Source organism: Lathyrus oleraceus, chromosome 5 (genome assembly GCF_024323335.1).
Source record: "Lathyrus oleraceus cultivar Zhongwan6 chromosome 5, CAAS_Psat_ZW6_1.0, whole genome shotgun sequence".
NCBI classification, from domain to species: Eukaryota; Viridiplantae; Streptophyta; class Magnoliopsida; order Fabales; family Fabaceae; genus Lathyrus; species Lathyrus oleraceus.
Window position 1 is genome coordinate 131966789 of NC_066583.1, and position 22180 is coordinate 131988968.

The 22180-nt window shown below is 34.1% G+C and overlaps 1 protein-coding gene across 1 annotated transcript; it reads left to right on the forward strand.

The window, feature by feature from the left end:
* The first annotated feature begins 230 nt into the window (after positions 1 to 230).
* Positions 231 to 1349, forward strand: LOC127079233 (uncharacterized). Its single transcript, XM_051019642.1, has one exon. The coding sequence runs from the start codon at positions 231 to 233 to the stop codon at positions 1347 to 1349; it is 1119 nt and encodes a 372-aa protein (XP_050875599.1).
* Positions 1350 to 22180: the final 20831 nt, after the last annotated feature.

The following is a 22180-nucleotide window of genomic DNA, read 5'->3' on the forward strand; positions in this document are numbered from 1 at the left end:
TTCAGAGAAGAAAAGGAAAGGCTATGGTGTTTGAAGATTCTCCTTTTAAGGAGATAAAAATAAAATATGGTGGTATGAAAAGCACTCCCTCTAGAAGTTCCATAGGAAAATCTCTTGTTGGTTCTGCTAGATGATGAAGTAAAGTTGTTGCTCCTACGAGGAAGAGGAAAGTTATTTCTTCAAGTGATTCTAAGTTTGAGGTTGAAGAGGATGTCCAGGACATCACTCCTATGAAAAGATCTGCTACAAATAAGCCCCATGCTATCGTGCTTGAGGCTCCACTGGACAATGTGTCTTTACATTATGTGAAGAATGCTGAAAGATGGAAGTATGTTATTCAAAGAAGGATAGCTTTGGAGAGGGAATTGGGTAAGGATGCCCTAAAATGTAAGGAGGTTATGGAGCTTATAAAGGTTGCTGGTTTGATGAAGACTGACACAAAATTTGGTCCTTGCTATGAAAGTCTAGTCAAGGAGTTTGTGGTGACCATTCTTGGTGGGTGTGATGATGTGAAGAGTACAGACTATAGGAAGGTGTATGTTACAGGAAATGTCGTGACATTTTCTCCTGCTATGATCAACAAGTTTCTGGGAAGAATTGAAGAACCTCAGGCTAAGCTAGAGGTTACAAATGACCAAGTGTGCAAGGAGATAACTGCCAAGAAGGTGAGACACTGGCTAAACAGAGAAAAGTTGTTAGCTGGGAAGCTGAGTGTCAAGTATGCAATCCTGCATAGGATTGGGACTGTCAATTGGGTGCCTACAAATCACACTTCAACCATCTCTATTGGGCTTGGGAAGTTTATATATGATATTGGAACAAGAAGACCTTTTGATTTGGGGAAGTACATTTTTGAACAAGTTCTGAAGCAGGCCTTCTCAACTGCTACGAAGATGCCTAACTACTTTTCCTCACTCATCTGTGGGATGATTCTGAATCAACATACTGGAATCTTATTTCCTATTGATAGTGTGAAGGAAAGGGAATCTCCTTTACCCCTCCATTACAAATTGTTTCCTGGAACACATGTTCCAGATATTGTCATGACATCTTCTCAGGTACTTGTCCCTTCCACTTCCAAGAAGAGCGTTATTGCACAACTAAAGGAGAAATGTAAAGAGTTGGATGATTCTATCCGGTCTAGCACTGCTACAAAGATAAAGCTTGAAATTTTGATCAAGGCTTTGATGGATGAAGTGGAAAAGGAAGCTAAACATGGTGATGCTGACAATGTGGAAGTTGGTGTAGATGACAATGTTGATGGCAATGATGCTAAGAATGATGAAGATAAAGAAGCTGAAGGAGATGAGTATGCTACTACGGACTCAGATAGTCAGGAGGATATATGATTGTAGTGTTGTTTATTTTGTTTGGTTTGGTTTTGTGGTCTCTGACCAGGATTTCAAGCACCCTTGTGTGCACTTTTGTTTGTGCACTTTTGTGACATCAATTTGTCTGAGTATTTATTTTCTATGTAAGGCTTATTTTTCTTTTGTTGCATATGTCTCTGATGTTTGAACTTGGATAGGTTATATTATTTTGGATGTTCCCTTGAGGGGCAGTCCTGATTATATGTGACAGGGGTAGTAAAAAACCTGAATGTTTTGTTCTGCATGTTTACCTCTGATGTGTGTGTGTGTGTGATCTTTTTTTTCAAACCTTTGTAGTTCTCTTGTAACATAGATTGTGGTGCTTGTGTCCAAGGGGTACTTGGTTGTTTTAGCAAAAAAATTCCAAAGGGGGAGATTGTTTATTCTCTGTATTTTTGGTTGGCAGTAACTTTGGTAAAAGTAACTTTACATCAACATGTTGAACAAGATGTCCTAATATATGGATCCGATAATACTGGTCTAGTCTTAGTAACGGTTGGTTGATTAACAGATTACTGAATATTATGGGAATATTAAGTAATCATATATGGAGTCCAAGATTGAGGAATCAGCGATTCTATTTGAATTTAAAGTTATTCTATTTTTCTAAATTTTGAGACATTTTAGGAAACTATTGATTGAAGACCTAATTTTATGCAGAATTTTGGCAGTTGCCTTGTAGCGTTTTTGAAGCCCTAATCCAATCTAGACTTTGGTTATAAATAGAATGCTACAAACCTAATTGGAGCACGGATCAAATATTGGTTTTACTGAGTTATTAGGGTTTATGTCTTAATGTTAATTGTGAGCCTCTCTAATATCATCTTGATATAAGAGTAGGATCGTATCTATTGAGTTGTAAGTTTTGTCAATCACTCATAAGCTTTTAACCATTGAGTAATTGTGTGTCTTTGAAGTGTAACTTCTGAATCTTTTAATATTTAATTGTTTTATCATTGTAGTGATTGAAAGGGAAGTGAGAGGGGTCTCATACCTAGGCGTGTCTTAGGTAGAAGTTAAGAACGAGTAGTGATTATGGAGTAGATTGTAAACTAGAGATATTTTGTTGAAGGTCTACAAACTGATATTATTTAGTGGATTTCCTCCCTGGCTTGGTAGCCCCTAGATGTCGGTGTTTATGTACACCGAACTAGGTTGACAACTCTGTGTGTTATGTTATTTTCTGTATACTTAACTATATGTTATATTGTCATTGTGATTTGATCAAATATCAGTGTCTCGACATCTCTCAGGACATCTAATATCTGCATATCTAAATTTCAGAGATTATTTTAGGTTTGAGCTCATCCCTTCAAGCTTGAATACTTGAATCAACTCATTAAGTTTCTTGACGATTTCTTCCTTCTTGGATTTTTCCTAAAAATCATAAACATTTTTATCTCTCGATTTAAGGATTGGATCCTATATATGATTTCAATTCTTTGTGAAGACAAGCTTCTCCAAATGTTAGTTTTGATGAGGATAAGTTAGAAGAATTAGCTCTGGACAAAAGAATGGAAAAAGCTTCATTTCAAAGACTAAAGTGTCAAGTTTCAAATTCAAGTCATGAAGAATAACTTTGAATAGTTTGATGGATTCATATGAGGTACAAGTAGGCATTTCCATTATGTTCATTATTAAGTGCTCAAGAAAAATTATGGTAATCATGTCATATTTCATACATGTTTTTAACACCTTTTAAACCTGACCAAAACTCATTTTCATAAGTATTTTTCATTTTTAAAGTAGGTGTAACTGGTTACATCTTTCCTGGTAACCGGTTACACAGTAGTGTGTTTGTGTTCTTTGGCTGGGTATGAGAGGTGTAACCGGTTACCCCATTTTTGGTAACCGGTTACACACGCGATTTTTTTCAAATTTTTTAACACCAATTTAGGTGTTATCAGTTACACCCTTTTTGGTAACTGATTACCACTGAAGTGGTGGCAGTGGATCATTCAAAATCTGACTCAAACAATTTTTTTTCCATCCCTCAAGCATGGCATCTTTTCATGCATTCATACACTTTCATAAAGGTTTTAAGGGTCTATAAATAATTTACTTATCATATTTTGAAAACTTACCTCTCTCATTGTAATTAAAATTTCTTACTCTCTTATTTTCAAAACAAGTTTCTTGCCATACAATTTTTTCGTGAAACGTCTGCATACATTTTCATTAATTTTCTAAAAGTTTCAACTGTATAATTCCTTGAGCACTTGTATAACATATTTTGAATTTCCTAATTGATAGAGAATATCAATTATAGTAATTGATATACATTGTTATCAAACTTCAAACTCTTATAAAAATTCAGATTACTATGGAATACCTTGCTGTCCAGGATTGTTGGAAGCAATAAAGTGAATAAGGGAGGATTGTTCTCTTGTTTCACTTTGTAGAGATCATAAGGGGATTGTCCTTATTTATTGGTTTAGGAACTTATGCATAGTGGCTAGGATAGGCTTGTACAATGTTTTAAACATATAGTAAAATCTCTTACTACGTAAGGGGACTGGAGTACTCTTAAAGTGTGTGGGGAATCAGGATACATCGTTGTGTTCTTTATCTTTCTGCACTTTACCGTTTTCTAATCATCACCAAACAATAAAGTTAAAAGCATTATTCCAATAAGCCATAAATTGATCAAAGTACCTAATTCACCCTCTCTTAGGTGCAATCACTACTTACATTCTTCTTAAAAAAGAAAAACAAATTTGTTTTCTTAAAGAAGAAGTAGATTTATTAAACATTACTTCTCAACTTAAGAAACCCGAAATTCAAAATCAAATTAATTGATCAACAACTTAGAGATGAAATATGCAATGATTTACCTAATGCCTTTTGGGATAGAAAGAAATATGTTATTTCTTTACCTTATCTTGATGACTTTAATGAAAGTCAAATTCCCACTAAAGCTAGGCCTGCTCAAATGAATCATGAGTATTTGGATTTATGCAAAAAGGAGATAGAATCTCTTTTAGAGAAAAATTTAATAAGAAAATTCAAATCTCCTTGGAGCTGCATAGCCTTTTATGTTAATAATACTGCCGAAAGGGAATGTGGGTTCCCTAGACTTGTTATAAATTACAAACCTCTTAACAAAGTGTTAAAATGGATTAGATATTCTATTCCTAATAAAAAATATCTTTTAGATAGATTAAACAATGCTTTAATCTTCTCTAAATTTGATATGAAATCTGGTTATTGGCAAATTCAGATTAATGAATCTGATAAGTATAAAATAGCTTTTATTGTTCCTTTTGGACATTATGAATGAAATGTCCTTCCTTTTGGCCTTAAAAATGCCCCTTATGAATTTCAAAATATTATGAATGATATTTTTAATCCTTATACTGAATTTATAATTGTTTATATTGAAGATGTCTTAGTTTTTTCTAAAACTATAGATCAACATGTTAAACATTTAAAAATATTCAAAGGATTAGTTAAAAATAATGGATTAGTTATATCTGCTCCTAAGATGAAACTTTTTCAAACAAAAGTTAGATTTTTAGGTCATGAAATTGACCAAGGAACTATAATTCCTATACAAAGAAGTATTGAATTCGCTTCTAAATTCCCAAATATTATTATAGATAAAAAACAATTACAAAGGTTTCTTGGTAGTCTTAATTATATAGCAGATTATTATGAAAATCTTGCAAAAGATACTGTCATATTACATGCTAGGCTTAAAAAGAATCCTGACCCTTGGACTGATAAACATTCTCAGGCAGTCCAAAGAATTAAAAATAAAGTTAAAGGCTTGCCTTGTTTATCCCTTGATAACCCTAAATATTTCAAAATTGTTGAAACGGATGCTTCCGACTTAGGCTATGGAGGAATCCTTAAACAAATTATACATGATACATCAAAAGCAATTTTAGTCAGATTTACCTCTGGAAAATGGAATTCTGCCCAATTAAAATATTCTACTATCAAAAAAGAGATGCTCTCTATTATAAAATGCATTTCAAAATTTCAAGATGATCTTCTTAATAAGAAATTTTTATTAAAAATTGATTGTAGCTCAGCTAAATCAATTATTGAAAAAGATGTTAAAAATCTTGTTGCTAAGCAAATTTTTGTTAGCTGGCAATCTCAATTATCTATGTTTGAATTTGACATTCAACACATTAAAGGTGAAAATAATTCACTTGCTGATTATTTAACTCGCGAATTTTTACAGGGAATAAATGATGACCCCGTATAGGGGAAGAGGCCGCGGTTATGGCCGTGGTGGAAGGGTGAGTAACAAAATGTTACCCCAGCCAGAATCAAACATTCTTCTAATAAGGGATTGGACTACAGTTTACAAAGGTAGAAAAATGCAACAATTACCTACATCTTTATCTAAAAAGGAAGATATTCCTTCCTCCTTCTCTAATACATACATATATATATATATATATATATATATATATATATATATATATATATATATATATATATATAATATATATATATATATATATATATATATATATATATATATATATATAAAACGATTATTGTCTTTAAGTACATTTTTCTCTTTTTTCCGTTATTTCTATTTTTCACAAAAAGTAATATAAATTACATTTTTATTTTTGTTTTTTAATTAAATATTTTTGGATAAATATTATTTTTTCATTTTTATGCAATTTTATTTAAAAAGAGTAAAAATATATATATATATATATATATATATATATATATATATATATATATATATATATATATATATATATATATATATATATATATATATATATATATATATATATATATATATATATATATATATATATATATATATACATCTTTTTAAATAAAATTGCATAAAAATGAAAAAATAATATTTATCTAAAAATAATTAATTAAAAAAATTAAATAAAAATGTAATTTATTTTTACTTTTTGTGAAAAATAGAAATAACGGAAAAAAGAGAAAATGTACTTAAAAAAATGGGAAAGTTGGGATTTAAACCCACAACCTTATGATTGTACTCCTTACACATGCTCCCTTACCAAATGTGTCATTTTATTTATTCGAAATAAAATGGCACTAGAAAACATATAAAAGATGGACAAAATTTGGGGTACCACAAATACACCCCACCTGAAGATGTTACTATTCCCCGACCAGCGGTGGAGTAATTGATTACTCAAGACTATTTTGTTGCTACACAAGACAATGTTTATAGTATGATGAGGAAAACCATCAATATGTGTTCTTAATTCCAAATCATGGTGCACATCAGGTGATGTCGTTGACTAATCCTGCCGATGAAAGGATTCGTGCCCTTGAAGAGAAGCTCAAGGCTATGGAAGTACATGAAAATCCTGGGCTCGATGCCTTTGATATGTGCCTGGTGACAGTCCTGGTGATCCCTCATAAATTCAAGGAACCTGATTTTGAGAAGTGAAAGGGAATCAATCGTCAGAAGACCCCCTGGGAGCATACTACAGGAAGATGTTCGCTTACTCTGATAATGACAAATTGCTTATCCATTACTTCCAGGATAGCCTCAACGAGGCATTCCTAGAATGGTACATGCAATTGGAGAAAAGTCACGTCTGGACTTGGAATGACTTAGCCGAGGCTTTCCTCACACATTACCAATACAATATGGACATCGCTCATAATCGTAATCAACTGCAAAATCATTCGTAGAGAAGTAATGAATCAATCAAAGAGTGCGCAAAGATGGAGAGAATTGGCCTCCAGGGTTCAACCACCCCCTTCTAGACAGAGAGTCGGTTGATATCTTCATGAGCACTCTGTAGAGCCCATACCTAGATAAGGTGATTGGAAGCGTATCATCAAGATTTTATGACCTCTTCATCATAGGCGAGAGGATTGAAAACAACATGAAGAACAAGAAATTACCAGGTGTTGCTAGCATCAGAAGCTGGAAAAAGAAACCCTCTTCCAACTTCCATAAGGAGAAGGAGGAAACAAATGCAGTAATGATGGTCAAGAGAAAGAACAAAATCCACCATTTTTTTCCTTTACTATTCTATCAAGTTGCGACTATTACGATGAATCATTACCAAGAACAGGTTTACCCTGTGCGTCAAACACAACAACCTTAAGTGCCATCCCAACTGTCATACCAACAACAATATGCTCCAGAACAACAGTGCCAGTATGTCCAACAAAGGCCAAGAGAGCCTGAGAGGCAACTTGATTTGTTACTAATTACATATGTTCAAATACTTTCATACTTGATTAAAAATGTATTGGTGGTCCCAAATGAGCTGAAGCCAACCTTTACTCCATACCCATCGGGCTAAGACATAAACACCAGATGTGACTTCCATGCTGGAGCGCCAGGGCACACAATAGAAAATTGTAAAGCCCTCAAATATAAAGTACAAGAGTTGATAGATTCAAAAGTAATTTCATTCACACCTAACAACCCAAATGTTAAAAACGATCTTATGTCGATGCATGTAGGTCCGTATGTTAATTCTATCAAGGAATATGTCAATCAAGAGCTGGTTACTTTGGCAGAGGAATTACAAACACCAATGCTGGTCATCTGAGAACAATTGTTGAAACTTGTTTGATCTAATAAAACCATGTTGGTTGCGAAGATTGTATCTCAACCCCTAAACTAAAAGGTTGTGTTCAACAGCTAATAGATCAAGGGATCGTCCAGGTTGGACGCATGGAAAAAGAGGAAGAAGTCGCCACTTTGGAAATTCCACATCCAATGGCAGAGGTTCAAATACAAGTGACTCCTTTGATGATCCATGTTCCTTCTCCATTTCCTTATGAGAGACAAGAGTTATACCATGGAGATATAAGCCTATTGTGTACTTGCAACGGCCAGAGCAGAAAAAGAGACCATTAGTGATTAACAAGTCGGGTGTCACACCATCGCTGGCCCATGAGGAATGACCTACAGTGGTCGTGTGTTCGCTTTCCTTCCAACTCAAAAATAAATGATGAAACCCGAGCCAAGGCTAAAGGGAAAGAAGTTATTGACGCTGACCAAGGACTAGACTCTCCAAAAGAGGATTCTTCCCAAAAAGAAGCTGAAGAGTTCATGAGAATCATAAAGAAAAGAGACTATCATATGGTTGACCACTTAAACCACACTCCATCGAAGATCTCAATCTTATCATTACTGTTAAGCTCGGAAGCACACTGAGAATCCTTGATGAAGGTTTTGGGTCCATCCCATGTGACAAAGGATATAACAATCGACCAATTCAATGGGGTGGTCACAAATATTACTGCCGAAAGCTTCCTGGGCTTCGACGATAATGAACTACCCACAAAAGGAATAGCACATAACAAGGCCCTATACATTTTGATGAAATGTATGGATACTATCATGTCCCGAGTGTTGGTTGACACAAGATCTTCCTTAAACATCATGCCAAAAATCACATTGATGAAGTTAACCCTAGAGGGAGTTGGAGTTTCTTTGAAACCTTGCGCTTTAATCGTGAAAGGTTTTAACGGTTCCAGGAGAGCTGTGATAGGATAGGTGGATCTTTCTATACAGATTGGTACCCACACTTTCTCTATTACATTCTAAGTCATGGATATTAATCCAGCACACGACTTCTTGCTTGGATATCCCTGGATCCATGTTGCTGGAGCAGTTACTTCAACTTTCCATCAAAAGCTTAAGTTCATCACCAGTGGTAAAACGATAGTTGTGGGCGGAGAAGAAAATATTTCGGTGAGCCATCTATCTTCTATTTGGTATATTGATGTTGAATGAGAAACACTCAAAACTACTTTCCAAGCCTTGGAAGTAGCAAGCGTTGTAGCAATTCAGCTAGTGGAGAAGAGTGAGAAACCTGAAACCTCAATGGCTCCCTGGAAGGGAGCAAAATCCATTGTGGAGGTTGGATGTACTGAAGGGTGGAGAAAGATATTGGAGCTACTCTAGAAAATATTTTGGTTCAGACTATGATAACAACCATCTCTAGATGAAGATGAGTTTCAAACCCTGAAAGTTGGCAAAGGACAAGTCTTTCCTATTCAAGAAACCTTCAAGAGTGATGGATACATATATGGGAACCAAGTTTCCATGGTGGATGACGAAGCTTGTGATGAAGTAGTGCCTTAAATTATGCGTGTAGGTATTCTCAGAGAAAAGCTCAACAACTGGACACCTGTTGAGATTCCGGAAGTTATTTTCATAAAATAAAAAGTAATTTACTGTCTTTTCCTAAACTCTATGCTCCTCCCAAGGCATAAGGGAAGCTTTGTATCCCCCCATTATTTTTAAATTTTGATAATCATAAATAAAAACATGTTTTGCATTCAATTGCGCTACTTTCCCTTTGAGTTTTATTTCAAAATGGCAATGTTTTATACACTTTCATCTTCACCTTTCTAAATAAATGCATAATCATAAACATGCAAAGCCACTCATGAGTCCATTGATAACAACGCTGCTATAATCTCATTTGACTTTGATCTTCAAATTAACCATGCCTAAGAGGAGGGTGAGGAAGATTGTGAGCTCCCTGAAGAGTCGGTCATACTACTAAAGCAAGAGGCGAAGATCATCCAACCGCACCCGGAGTCAATGAAAGTCATCAACCTTGGAACTGAAAAGGACAAGAAAGAGATCAAGATATGTGTTGCCTTGCACGCCGCGGGGAAAGAGAATCTAACCAAACTCCTTCATGAGTATGTGGGCGTACTCACTTGGTCATACCAAATTATTCCAGGATTATCTACATATATTGTTATGCACAAGTTGCCTCATAGAGAAGAATGCCCACTAGTGAAACATAAACTGAGAAGAACTCGACTAGACATGGCCCTCAAGATCAAAGAAGAGGTAAGAAAGCAGATCGACCCAGGTTTCTTGGTTGTAGAAAAGTACCCATGTTGTGTTCCCAACATTGTGTTGGTCCTAAAGTAGGATGGAAAAGTACAAATGTGTGTCGACTATCGAGACTTAAACAAAGCTAGCCCAAAAGATGATTCCCCTTACCTCACATTGATGTATTGGTTGATAATACGACTCAGTTCTTGGTATTTTCTTTCATGGATGGATTCTCCGAATATAACGAAGTCAAAATAGCCCAGAAGACATGGAGAAAACAACATTCATTACCCCTTAGGGAACCTTATGTTATAAGGTGATGCCTTTCAGCTTGGAGAATGTTAGGGAAACATACCAGCGATCAATGGTGACTCTCTTTCATGATATAATTCATAAAGAGACTGAAGTTTACATCGATGATATGATTGCAAAATCCTAGACTAAAGAGGATCACATTATTCATCTGTAAAATTTGTTTGCACGATTGAGAAAATTCATGTTGCGGATAAATCCCAACAAATGCACTTTTGGTGTATGATCTGGTAAACTCTTGGGATTCGTATTAAGCCAACAAGGAATGAGAGTCGATCATGACAAGGTCATAGCCATACAAAGTATGCCAACACCCAGAACATAAAAAGAGGTTTATGGTGTCCTAGGGAGACTAATTTACATTGTTTGATTCATATCCTTACAACAATGTGTAAACCAATTTTCAAGCTATTGCGAAAAGATAAAGCCATTGAGTGAAACGAAAAATTGCCAAGCGACATTCGAAAAGATAAAAATAATATTTGCAAAAACCACCAATCTTGATACCCCCGGTTCAAGGAAGACCTCTTATCATGTACTTGATAGTACTTGATGAATTAATGGGTTGTGTGATGGGGTAGAAAGATGAAATAGGTAAAAAGGAGCATGCATCTATTACCCGTGGAGAAAGTTTACTGATTGTGAAACCAGATACTCATTGCTCGAGAAAACTTGTTGTGCACTTTCATGGGCTGCCTGACACCTAAGATAATATATACTGACCCATACAACTTGGATGATATCAAAGATGGATCCCATCAAATACATCTTTGATAGACCAACTCTCACTGGGAGAATTGGTCATTGCCATATTCTCTTGTCAAAATACGACATTCAATACGTCATACAAAAGACCATCAAGGGAAGTGTATTGGCAGACCACCTTGCCCACCAACTAGTGGAAGATTCAGAGCCAATAAAATTTGATTTTCTAGATGAAGATATCAAGGTCATAAATGACGATGAAAGACCTGAACTAGGGGAGCGATGAACTCTTATGTTCGATGATTCCTCTAATGTTGTAGGCCATGGTATTGGAGCAGTGTTGACGACTCTAAAGAACTTTCACATGTCTTTCACTGCAAAAATGTGTTTTGATTGCACCACTAATATCACTGAGTATGAAGCATGCATCATGGGGATTAAAGTAGCCATTGAATTAATGATCGAAATCCTTGAGATGTATGAAGATTCTGCATTGGTTATACACCAGATAAAGGGAGACTGGGAAACAAGACATCCTAATATAATTCCATATCGGGATCATGTATTTGAATTGATTCCCCTGTTTGAATAAATCACCTTTATGCATATCCCTCAGAAAGAAAACTAAATGAAATGTGTTTTAGTTACCTTTGCATACATGTACCAGGTGAATTAGCCCAACCACAAGCCAGTTGTCAAAATCAGGCGTTTTGATCAACCTACACATTGGTTATCAACAGAAGAATCTGATGACAAGTCCTAGTTCTACGTCGAACAATATCTTGAGAAGCAAGAATACCCAACAAACAATTCAATTGGGGACAAGCAAACTCTGAGAAGGTTGGCGACAAAGTTCTTCCTAAAGTGAATTTTCAATCGTTCTATAAATGGATGTCATAACCCCTATAAATAACCTTAGGGTTATTTCTTAGTTTTTAATATTTTAATTTGTCCCCTCATCAAATTAGATATTGACTTATAGTATCTATACAATAATATAATATTTCATGACATTTATGCTTTTAGTCACATATTTAAAATTAATTAGACCACTGCAATTTTGGTTGATTAAATAATGATCTTAGCACATGCAATATTACATTTGTGACACAATAATTCTATCAGATAATTGTTTAGGTTTGATATATAATTAGATCAATGAAGTTTTTATTTTAAAATTTTAAAAATAAAATTCAAATCTCTCTTCTCTCTTTTTATTAACTTTTGGGATACGAGAATGTGATTGTTGAAATAAAATAGATGTTAGATAAGTACTTTTAAGAAAATAACGTGTAGTTTTTCTCATAGTTTCTATTTTCTCAAAAACAAAACAAAACAAAAACAATGTTTTTATCATAAAAAATACATAAAAGAAGAAGGAAGAAAGGAGAGAAGAATTAAAATAAAAGAATCAATAACCGAAAAAGAATCGTCGTCATAAATTCATATACGTTTGTAAACTTTTTTTAGAAATTCACAAATTGTGATAATCATAATATCAATATTCAAATATGAAATTTTATTAAGTGTTGGTATCAAAGCATTTATTTAAATTGAAACTCATTCACATAAAGCATGTAAAATGTGAATGAGACTGAATCTAAATCAATGCTCTGATATCAATTGTTAGTATAATTTCATAAATTCTTTGCATTTTCAGTTTTGGGTATAAATGATTTAACATTTTCTGTCATTGTCATTCTCATCAAGTTCAAAGACAATGCAGGTTGGTAGCTATGTAGAGATATTAGATAAAAAGACACATGTTCGAACCTGCGATATTTCACTTGTTCGTCTTTAAAAGATAAATTTCAGCCACTAGACAATTTGACAAAAGAAAAAGACAACTTGTTGGATTTTTCCCAAACTCAAAAAGAAATCTTTTATCTTTCATACTATCTTTCAAAATGGCCGCAGATTTCTTATTCATTATCAATGTCATGTTCAAGTCAAATATTACTTCGGTTGTTATCATAGAGCATTAATTATCGATATTATAATTTTTCTATAATTATTAATTGATATGAATCTTAATTTAAATTGAAAATTATCATTCATATACATATACATATGTCATGCATAAAATAATTGTCATGATTAATTGATACAAGTCTTAATTTAAATTGAATCTTAATTTAATTAGGATCACTATATAAAGTGCACCCTTCATCAATTGTAATCCACCTTTTCTCATTCATTCTTTAATTTAAAAAATATCAAAATAAGTTTTTTGATTTTCCAAAACTTTTGGATGACTCGTTTACGTTGCTATGTAAGCACTTGCTCGTGCCTTTTACTTGAAAAGGACAAGTAGTACTTGGATATTCAACGATATTGAGATCTATATATGGGGTTGTGATTTTGTAAGCAATCAAGTACTCTAGAGAATCATCACTTATTATTGAAATGAAAATTCAAATTTCGTAGTGATTCCTTTAATGAAATGGTCATAATACATCGTACACCTTCCTTATTGTCTTTCACGTGTCAATATTCTTCAACACTCTTTTTCCTTGTCTGCTTCACAATTGCACAATGTATAATCATGCCTTGGTTTGGAATGTGAAAACACAGAATGGGAGGGTCTCTCATCTGCGTGCCTTGTAAATATCAGTTCAACAAATTGTTTTCTTCATCAATAATTACCCTTCTTACAACTAGTATTACGAAAATAACTCCCACGTTGAAAAAAATAATACACTTCTAGTTTTACGAGTAAACTTGTATTTTTAAAATGATTTTGTTGTGATATGCCAAGGTCTAATCTGCCAAGATAGGTTCACCTAAGTCTTAGAAAATTAGGCCGACTAGGAGATAAACACACTTTAGAGACACACAAATCAGAGAGGTGATCTACTTTTATAGACGGTCAGACGATAAAAGACTTGTAAGATCCTTTGACATATGTCTTCAAGAAGGTTCTAGGACCTTCATACACTAAATTCGGATTATAAATCCTAACAAATGTCTCATGTTGAGATACTTAATATTTAAACCTAAAAAATAAAGAAATAATGCTTCGATAAACTATAGAAGACCCGGAAGGAAAAAGAAACATCACCTTTTTGACACCAAATAACAAAGCTCTTGAATGACATTTTACGTCAAAACCTTCTTGCCCCATGAAGCTTCTACATCATGTGTGTTTAACAGGGTTTTCGTCTATTTTTCTCCATAACATCCAAGAAACTCTAAAACGAAAACTGCATCAATTCTTCAAAGCGACCATATTATTTATGTGTTTGATCGATGAAGTAGTGATTAAACCCTTCATCTCAAGGGCTTCAGAAGGATCCTTAAAAGGACTTATATCTTATTCTCTGAATTAAAGTTGCAATCAAATGAGTCGAGTGTTAAACCAAATAAAGCTTGAAGATCAACACCTCTAACAATACAATTGAGAGCAATTGGTAATATAATGTGTTTGTTTCCATATGTAGAACAATTTTAATCATCTAAAAAAAAGGGAATGATCATCTACCGTTAGATAGAGAATTGGTCATTTGTTTCGGAGTCAACAAATTTGATCACTTAGACTTTAAGTATGATATGATCATCTTCCCCTTCAAAGAAAATGATCATCTTTGTGGAATTCAATGAGATTAATCGTCTATACGTCAACGTAAACATGATCATTTGTATCTAGACATGCATGATCATTTGTTCTCAATGCAAGAGACTACATGTGCCCCTAGACACAAGTGTTTTTATTCATTATACTTAGGAAAATGATTACTTGTAACAAAGCTTTATTTAATTTCCACTCATTGTGAGTTGTTGTAAATAAACATCTTTGAAATTTTCCAAATCTTCTAGTATGAGGTAAAAAATTACTTCAAGGTTTAAGGAAAGGAAGTCCTCTAGTGTGAGGCAATAAAGTCTTACAAGATTTAAGGTAAGGAATAACTCTAGTGCGATGCAAGGAAGTCCTCTAATGAGATGCAAAGAAATTCTTCGGTGTGAGGTAAGAAAATCTAATACTTGTTCATTATAGTGGTTATCTGTAATAAGTTTGATTATAGTCAAAATGTCTCTAACATGTGGGGATTAGACTAGCCTTTAGTTAACTGGGCGAACAAATATAAATTATGTATGTGGGTCTCTTCCCTAACTCCTTTTTTTTTGTTTCTATCACCTTTAAATGGTATTAGAGCTCATGCCTCTTATTTGAACACTTAACGGTGTAAAAATAAAATATCCTTAAGAAAAATATCCTTAAGAGACACTTAATTGAATCTTCCTTTAAACCCACTGAAAATGAAAAACATGGAACTCATTTGTTTCTAACTAAATCACATTTGTTTGATAAAGATGATGAATAATTTTCTTGGTGGAAAAACAATTTTTTATAGTTACTTTATGTCTCAAGATGAAGATCGGTTGGACATGCTAGAAAATGGTCTTAATATACCCATTAATATACTAGGAGTTGCTACAAACAAGAAATTAATATCATCTACCGCCAATAGCATATTTGATTATAGGGCCAAGACATATAAAAGTGATCGATAAATAAAGAAGTCAAAGTTGGGATTTTAAATAAAAAATATGAGATGTTTAAGATGAAGGATGGTGAAGACATTAAAACTATGTTTTCATATTTTCAAACTCTAGTCTCTTAACTTCATTAAAGATCATTTGAAGAAGATCCTCGTAAATCTTCCTACCTGATGGAGACCCAAAGTTACATCAATTTAAAAAGTCAAAGATTTGAATCAATTAGCACTAAAATAATAACATAAGATATTTTAAGAGTTATAAACTTGATTTAGATAAAAATGAACTACCCAATAAGGTTAAATTAATTTCCCTAAAGTCAAAGGGTAAAATTGTCAAATCCAAAGAATTTCAAGCTGAGAAAGTGAACTTCAAGCTGAGAAAGTGGAGCAAGATGAAGAGACCCTAGATGATGAAGACTAAATTTTTTTACAAAGGAGAAGATTCCACCGAAGGAGCTTATAATCCTATACAAGATAGACATCCAAATAAAACAAAGAAGACCAAAAATTGTGTTATGGTAGGGAAAAGTTAAGACACTTCAATAATGATTGTCCAAATATTTAGAAGGATAAACCAGGTGGGACCTTCAAAGGAAGCAAGCTAATGCATGACATGAATATGAAGAGGAAGAGGATGATAAACAAGCTAACGTGAAATTGAAGGCTACAACTATGGTTCAAAATTGTGGACCGCGTCATGGGATGGGGCCGCAATATTGCGGTTGCGGCCGTGTCCGCATCCGCATCAGGCCATAATATTGCGGTTGCGGCCGTGTACGCATCCGCATCAGGTCGTAATTGCGGTGTGATTGCAATTCACAATAAAAATCACATCATAACGCCGCAACGACCGCATCATAACGCCGCAACGGCCGCATCAACCCGCAAAAGATTATGCAATGCTCGCAAAAATTATTTGGTCTAACTTCCTTTCTATTTATATCATAGATTTAAGGTATCTTTTAAAAGGATTAATGATATTCAAAATGATGACGAATTTTTAATGAGGTGTACTTGAAAATTTAGAGACAAAATGGAAGACACGTGAAAATATAATATTTTATGTTCATAAATATAAATTCACGCCGCAATGACTGTAATCCGCATCGCAACAACCACAATAGCCGCATCCGCGGTGATCGCAATTGCAACTGTATCCGCAGTCGCAACCGCAATTTAAAACCATAAATATAACCTCTAACACAAAGTAGAAGATGAGGTATTTCTAAATTGTCTATATTCTAGCTCATTTCTAATTTAAAAGGTATGTTTAATAATGCTCAAATAAAAAAAAAAGTAAATTCAAAGTATTACAAAATAGTTTTATTTATTTATTTGAAAAAGAAATTGCTTTAAACAAAGAGATGGAGAGTTTAATAATTGAAAACTCCATTTTACAAATAAACATTCAATTATCTATACCGATCCGCTCTAAATCTAAATCTGATGAGCATGGAAATGTTTTCAATAGTTATTAACTAATGTATTTGGTATACTAAATATGGCTTCAATGGTATATGATGTTGGTATGAAAAAACAAAAGAACAATGGTTGTACGGAGATCATGTTATTAAAATTCATACCTCAAAAGCACCAACCTTTGTGGTTTTTCTATTGGCTTAAAGAGAGGGCCTGCTAACACATCTTTCTCAATATTGAAGATTATCAAGTTTAAAACATTTAAGTAGAAGAAACCTTCTAGGATTAATATGACATGTGATTAGTGAATAAAATGAGTTTTCAAAAGATAAATGTATAAAAATGTATGGTCAGTTCATTTCTATATCTCATTAAATATTGATTAGAAACTAATTATAGTGTAATCCTATGGATATAAAGTCCATCTTTTCTTTTTGGTGATTTCAACCTATGGTAAAAATAACCCTCTCAGACTCTTTCAATCTATGGTGATTTCAACCCTATCCGTGTTTGATCTTATGGGATATGTAAACCTTCGGATAATTAATCATTTTGGGTAAATAAACCTTCTAAGGTGTTTTTGTCAAATCACTTGGACCCTTCAATTTTCTGGACTTGCACATATTTTTTCTAATGTTAGCATATGCATTTCAATTAACTTCCTTAATCTTATTCTCTCTCGCTAACATTTTACTTTACACTGCTACGATATATATCTTTGATAACACCATATTACTACGATTGTTTAAGCAACCATATCAATAACTCATTTTGATGCGCCTGGAATTATTTTTATGTTATTACAATACATTTCATTACGGAATATAATAACAACCATGGTGATAGATGAAAGGTAACATGCTTCAAATCCCAGCACCAACAATTTTTTAATTTTTTTCGTTATTAAAAAGATTTGTCCTTAAACTCTTGTAAATATATTAAAATTAAAATACCTATCACCACGATTAGAACCAAAAACCATTGTGATGAGTACTTATATTTTATCACGATTTTTATTACCAACTCTGATGATAAGTATTACATGTATATAAGCGAACTTATCAAACTTCATCAAAGAATAATTGTCTCTCTCAAAATACAAAATCCTAACATCTCTCTCTTCCACATGCAGCGAACTTGTCTTTCTTCTTCTTCCATAAAACTCGTCTTTATTCTTCTTCATACTAAAAGGTAATCAAGTTCATCGTTGTTTCTTCTTTATCTTTCTTCTTCTTCTTCTTCTTCTTCTTCTTCTAAAAGGTAATCATTTTATTCATACATTTTCTTCTATTTTTCTTTGTATAAGTTCTAATACTCATCACTTTTAAAGAAGTTTCAAGGTATGTCACTCCTCGACCTATTCATTCCATGGGTGTTACAAAAGGGTTTTCATTTGGCATGGTGTTTCTTGATTTCGGTTTCACATGTTTTTCGTGTTTTTTGGGTTGTCTCAGCTTGGATCTCTATTTTTGAAATGGTGAGTCATCTCTCTTCATTTTCATACATTGATATCGATGAAGTTGAGGGAACATCGTTTCAAGCTCTTTCTGTTGATAATATTGTTGCTAAAAAGAATGAAGAATCAATGTCATCCTTGAAAGATGCCTAACATGTGTCAAAGAATGGGCAATCTGCTAAGTGGGGACGAGTTGTTGAGCTTGCCGAGAACAAGAACAGAGCTGGTTTGGATTTTTCACCCAGAGAGATACAAAGTTAATTCAAGAAGTGTTTCACAGTGTTGGCTTTATTCATTCTAAAGATCAGTTTGCTGCTGCGATCTTAGAAGACGGTGAAGAGCAAGCAGCACCAAACTTTGTGACGCATGGATCGAAGTGCCAAAACTGGATTGATGTTGATGTTCCTTTTGTTATCCACTTATCAAAGTAATATGTTTTTTTGTTGTTATTTTAAAAAAATCTTGTCACTATGCCTAAGGTGAAAGTGGATCTATGTGGGCTTTGTTTCATATTTTTATCATCATTAATAAAATGTTATTTCGTTTATCCATATTATGTTTTCTCTTTTTGTTTTTTTCTGAAAAAATTGTAACATAAAAAACCAAAATAATAATCACTTTTATATCTGCATCGCAATGTGCAGTTGTTTGTTCATATTCTAAAATCAAGCATAAAATCATTGTGCCGATTAATTGTTAAACCCATTGAAAACAATGACCCTATGCCCTCTCCCAACTTTGAATTGTCTGTGTTTGAGATGGAAGAAGAAGACATTAAAGAAATTTCTGATGAGATTTCTCGGTTGCTTGAGCATGAAGAGAAGATCATTCAGCCTCATAAAGAGCCGTTAGAAGTGATTAATTTGGGTTCTTAAAAGAACAAGAAAGAAGTCAAGATTGGGGCACTGTTTTGTCTAGATGTTAAGAAGAGGATGGTAGAGCTTCTTAGAGAATATGTGGATGTGTTTTCCTGGTCTTATCAAGATATGCCAGGTCTTTATACTGATAATGTGGAGCATCGATTACCGTTGAAGCCAGAATGTCTACCGGTTAAATAGAAGTTGAGAAGAACTCACCCTGATATGACTGTCAAGATTAAAAAGGAGGTGCAAAAGCAGATTGATGTTGGGTTCCTTGTTACTTCTGAGTATCCTCAATGGGTGGCCAACATTGTGTTTGTTCCAAAGAAGGATGGTAAAGTTCGGATGTGTGTCGATTATAGAGACTTGATGGTGCAACGTATCAAAGAGCCATGACTACTCTTTTCCATGACATGATGCACAAAGAGATAGAAGCCTATATTGATGATATGATTGCTAAGTCGAAGACTGAAGAAGATCATGTTGAGTACTTGTTGAAGTTGTTTCAGCGGTTGACAACGTTTAAACTTTGGTTGAATCCTAATAAATCTACTTTTGGTGTCGGGTCAGGAAAGCTGTTGGGAATCATTGTCAGCTAGAAGGGTATTGAAGTAGATCATGATAAAATCAGAGCTATTTAAGAGATGCCTACACCAAAAACAGAAAAACAAGTCAGAGGGTTCCTCGAATGTCTGAATTACATATCCAAATTTATATCTCACATGATTTCCACATGTGGGCCAATCTTCAAGCTTCTTTGGAAAGATCAAGGTTGTATTTGGACAGAAGACTGTCAAAAAGCTTTTGACAACATCAAAGAGTATATGCTTGAACCTCATATTTTGTCTCCTCCAATGGAACGAAGACCACTGATTATGTATTTGACTGTGTTAGAAGAGTCCATGGATTGTGTGCTTGAACAACAAGATAAAACTAGTAGAAAGGAGCATGCCATCTACTATCTGAGTAAGAAGTTTACAGACTATGAGTCTCGGTATTTCATGCTTGAGAAGACTTGGTGTGCTTTAACCTGGGCTGCCAAATGTTTATGCCAGTATATGATCAATCATACCACTTGGTTGATATCCAAAATGGATTCAATCAAGTATATTTTTGAAAAGCCTGCTTTGAATGGAAGGATAGCTCGTTAGCAGATGCTATTCTTTGAATATGATATTGAGTACCATACTCAGAAAGTAATTAAAGGAACCGTTTGGCTCACCATCCGATCAATGATTATCAATCCATCAGGTTTGCCTTCCCTGATGAAGACGTTATGTACTTAAAAGCTAACGATTGCGATGAACCGTTTCCTGAAGAAGGTCTAGAGCCTGGATCACGGTGGGATTTAGTGTTTGATATAGCTGTCAATGCTTATGGTAACATAATTGGGGCAATCATTATTACTTTAAAGTGTTCTCATATCCCTTTCATTACAAGATTGATGTTTGATTATATGAACAACATGGCAGAATATGAAGCTTGTTTCATGGGTTTTGAAGAGTCCATTGATTTGTGGATTAAAATCCTTGATGTGTATGGGGATTCGGCTCTGGTGGTTAATCATATTAAAGGAGAATGAGAGACTCATCATCCTGGCTTAATTCCTTACAGAGATTATGCAAGGAGGTTGTCGACTTTCTTCAATAAAATAGAGTTTCATCATATACCTCGTGAAGAGATTTAGATGGTGGACGCTCTGGCTACTCTGTCTTCTATGTATAAAGTAAATCGTTGGAATGACGCTTCCATTATCATGATTATGCGCCTTGATAAACCTACTCACGTGTTTGTAGCAGAAGAAGTCACAGATGATAAGTCTTGGTATCATAATATTAAGTGTTTCCTCCAGAGTCAGGAATGCCCTTTTGGGGCATCCAACAAAGATAAAAAGAATTTGAGAAAACCGGTTGGCAATTTCTTTTTTAATGAAGATATGTTGTATAAAAGAAACTTTGACATGGTTTTGCTCATATGCGTGGATAGACACGAAGCATACATGTTAATGCAAGAAGTTCATGAAGGATCCTTTGGTACACATGCCAATGGACATGCAATGGCTAAAAATATGTTAAGGGCGGGTTACTATTGGCTGACAATGGAATCTGATTACTGTAAATATGTGGAGAAATGCCATAAATTTCAGATTTATGCTGATAAGATTCACGTGCCTCAGACACTTCTCAATGTTATTTCATCTCCATGGTCTTTCTCTATTTGGGGAATTGATATGATTGGTATGATTGAACCAAAAGCTTCGAATGTACATCGTTTCATTCTGGTGGCCATTTATTACTTCATCAAATGGGTTAAAGCAACATCTTATGCTAATGTGACCAAGCAGGTTATGGTCCGGTTTATCAAGAATCAGATTATTTGCCGATATGATGTTCCGAGTAAGATCATTACTGATAATGGGTAGAACTTGAATAATAAGATGATGAAAGAGCTTTGTGATGACTTCAAGATTAAACATCATAACTCTTATCCTTACAGACCTAAGATGAATGAGGTTATTTAAGCCGCAAATAAGAACATTGAGAAGATTGCATATAAAGATAGGCATGAGATGCTCCCATTTGCTTTGCATGGATACAGTACGTCTGTCCGCACTTAAACAGGGGCAACCCCTTTCTCTCTTGTGTATGGCATGGAAGTAATGGTCCCTGTAGAGGTGGAGATCCCGTCAATGCGAGTCTTGATGGAAGAAAATTTTCCTAAGGCTGAATGGTGTCAGAATACATATGATCAGTTGAATTTAGTTGAAGAGA

Bases quoted from the DNA above. Each gene is read 5' to 3' on its own strand.
- LOC127079233 (XM_051019642.1), top strand. From the start codon at position 231: ATGAAAAGATCTGCTACAAATAAGCCCCATGCTATCGTGCTTGAGGCT.